The sequence below is a fragment of the Nannospalax galili genome, unplaced genomic scaffold, assembly GCF_000622305.1.
Source record: "Nannospalax galili isolate Female #2095 unplaced genomic scaffold, S.galili_v1.0 scaffold3311, whole genome shotgun sequence".
NCBI classification, from domain to species: Eukaryota; Metazoa; Chordata; class Mammalia; order Rodentia; family Spalacidae; genus Nannospalax; species Nannospalax galili.
Window position 1 is genome coordinate 13420 of NW_008329337.1, and position 1568 is coordinate 14987.

The following is a 1568-nucleotide window of genomic DNA, read 5'->3' on the forward strand; positions in this document are numbered from 1 at the left end:
AAAAGAATTTATTATTTTATAATTTGATATGTACATATAATGCACTGTGATCATAACCCTATTATCTTCTCCCCTCCCTTTTCTTCTTCCACTGAACCCCTTCATCCCAGCAAATCCCTCTCTGACTTTCCTGTTACCCTCCTTTAAGTTTGTGGTCCACCACATCGAGTTAGACTTGCTCACATGTATTAGTATTGGTGGAGCTTATTGATTTGAACCACAGCAGCTAGTCAGGGTCTAGAGTATTAAGGACTGTGACTCCCCATTCCCTGTCACTGCTGCTTTGTGTCTTGGGTGTCATTTCCGTTTTCTTTGCCTTTGTGTTGCTATTCACTGTGCCCCACAGGTATATCACCCAGTGACCTGGGATGTGGGTGTTGTGGTTGTCTTCTTCATTCAGTTTTCATAGGCTGAATGTAAAAGTGAGCCAACCTGCACAGATCAGAAAGAAGTCCAGAAAGTCATAAAGAGTTTTAGTGACATGTGTTGGGGACCCGGCAGCTGACGGATCTCGCACCTCGAGGAAGTGCATGGGTGAAATTGGGGTGGAACTCGACCGGGCCAGCCCCGGTAGCAGAGACCCACAGAGATGTAGAGAAGCAGGGACCCACCAGCAACACGGAACAGATGTGCCGTGGGACCCGCCGCTTCCCAGGTGCGCGCAGGAGACCGGCGCCACACTAGCAGCTGGCGCCCCGAGATCCCTGCGCCCCCATATCTGGCTCCCAACATGAGAGCCTCTGAACCTTGTGCCAGCTAGCAGCTGGTGCCCTCTGAAATGCAGGATTCATGAGTATCCCTCCCCACCAGGAGGGCAACACAAATCTCTTCTAATTTCCTCCTTTAGTTTCCGGTCTAGAGTCTTCGCATGCGACCGTTAAGGACAGGGAGGCAACTGAAGCTTCCTGGTCAGGGCTACTCCCTGACATTAGCTGAAGGCCTCTTTGACCCCCTAACAGACCCCGACCGCCTGTACAGGTATAGACAAAAGACCTCTATATATATATCTTTCTAATATAAAAATATGGTGACGCAACGGCCACGTAAGAGTCATTAGGATGGCTGCCAGTCTCTCAAATTTGCGGGAAGACCTGTGCTGGGAGCCAAGCAAAATCCCCTGAAATCTTGATTTCAGGCACGTTTTCTTGGAAACCATCACTTCACCCCACTTTTTCTATCTCAACACCGCTAGAAAAATCCCTAAAGTTCTAAGAAATCTCCACGTAAGCCTTGAAATCAGCTTCTAAGGTAAAACTTCCCTAGTCAGTTTCGTTATCCTGCCCCCCCCCAGGGCATTCAAACCACAGCTAAAACCAGTTGAGTGAGAATTTAAATTAACTAGCCCTGCGGAGCACTTGAAACTTCAAGGTGGCTCATGGCCAGAACAAAAGATTTAAAACCGTCACTATTTTTTCTGCAGTCTAGAGGCTTGTAACTTGTCAGGGCACTCCAACCCCTTAGTGTCAGACTGCTGCAAAACGCTTCCTTTTATAATGGGAAATTCCACATCACGCCAGAAAAAACTCCAAATTCGTTCCCTTAGAGCCTTACTTAAATCAAGAGAGCTT

The 1568-nt window shown here is 47.7% G+C and overlaps 1 protein-coding gene across 1 annotated transcript in view; it reads left to right on the forward strand.

Annotated features, from left to right (window-relative positions):
• The first annotated feature begins 868 nt into the window (after positions 1-868).
• The window catches only part of LOC103737292 (olfactory receptor 12-like), a 17136-nt gene continuing 16436 nt past the window's right edge, over positions 869-1568 (forward strand). Inside the window, exon 1 of the mRNA XM_008837101.3 lies at positions 869-978. Coding sequence (XP_008835323.2) covers positions 869-978 — 110 coding nt within the window. The remainder of the gene's footprint in view (positions 979-1568) is intronic.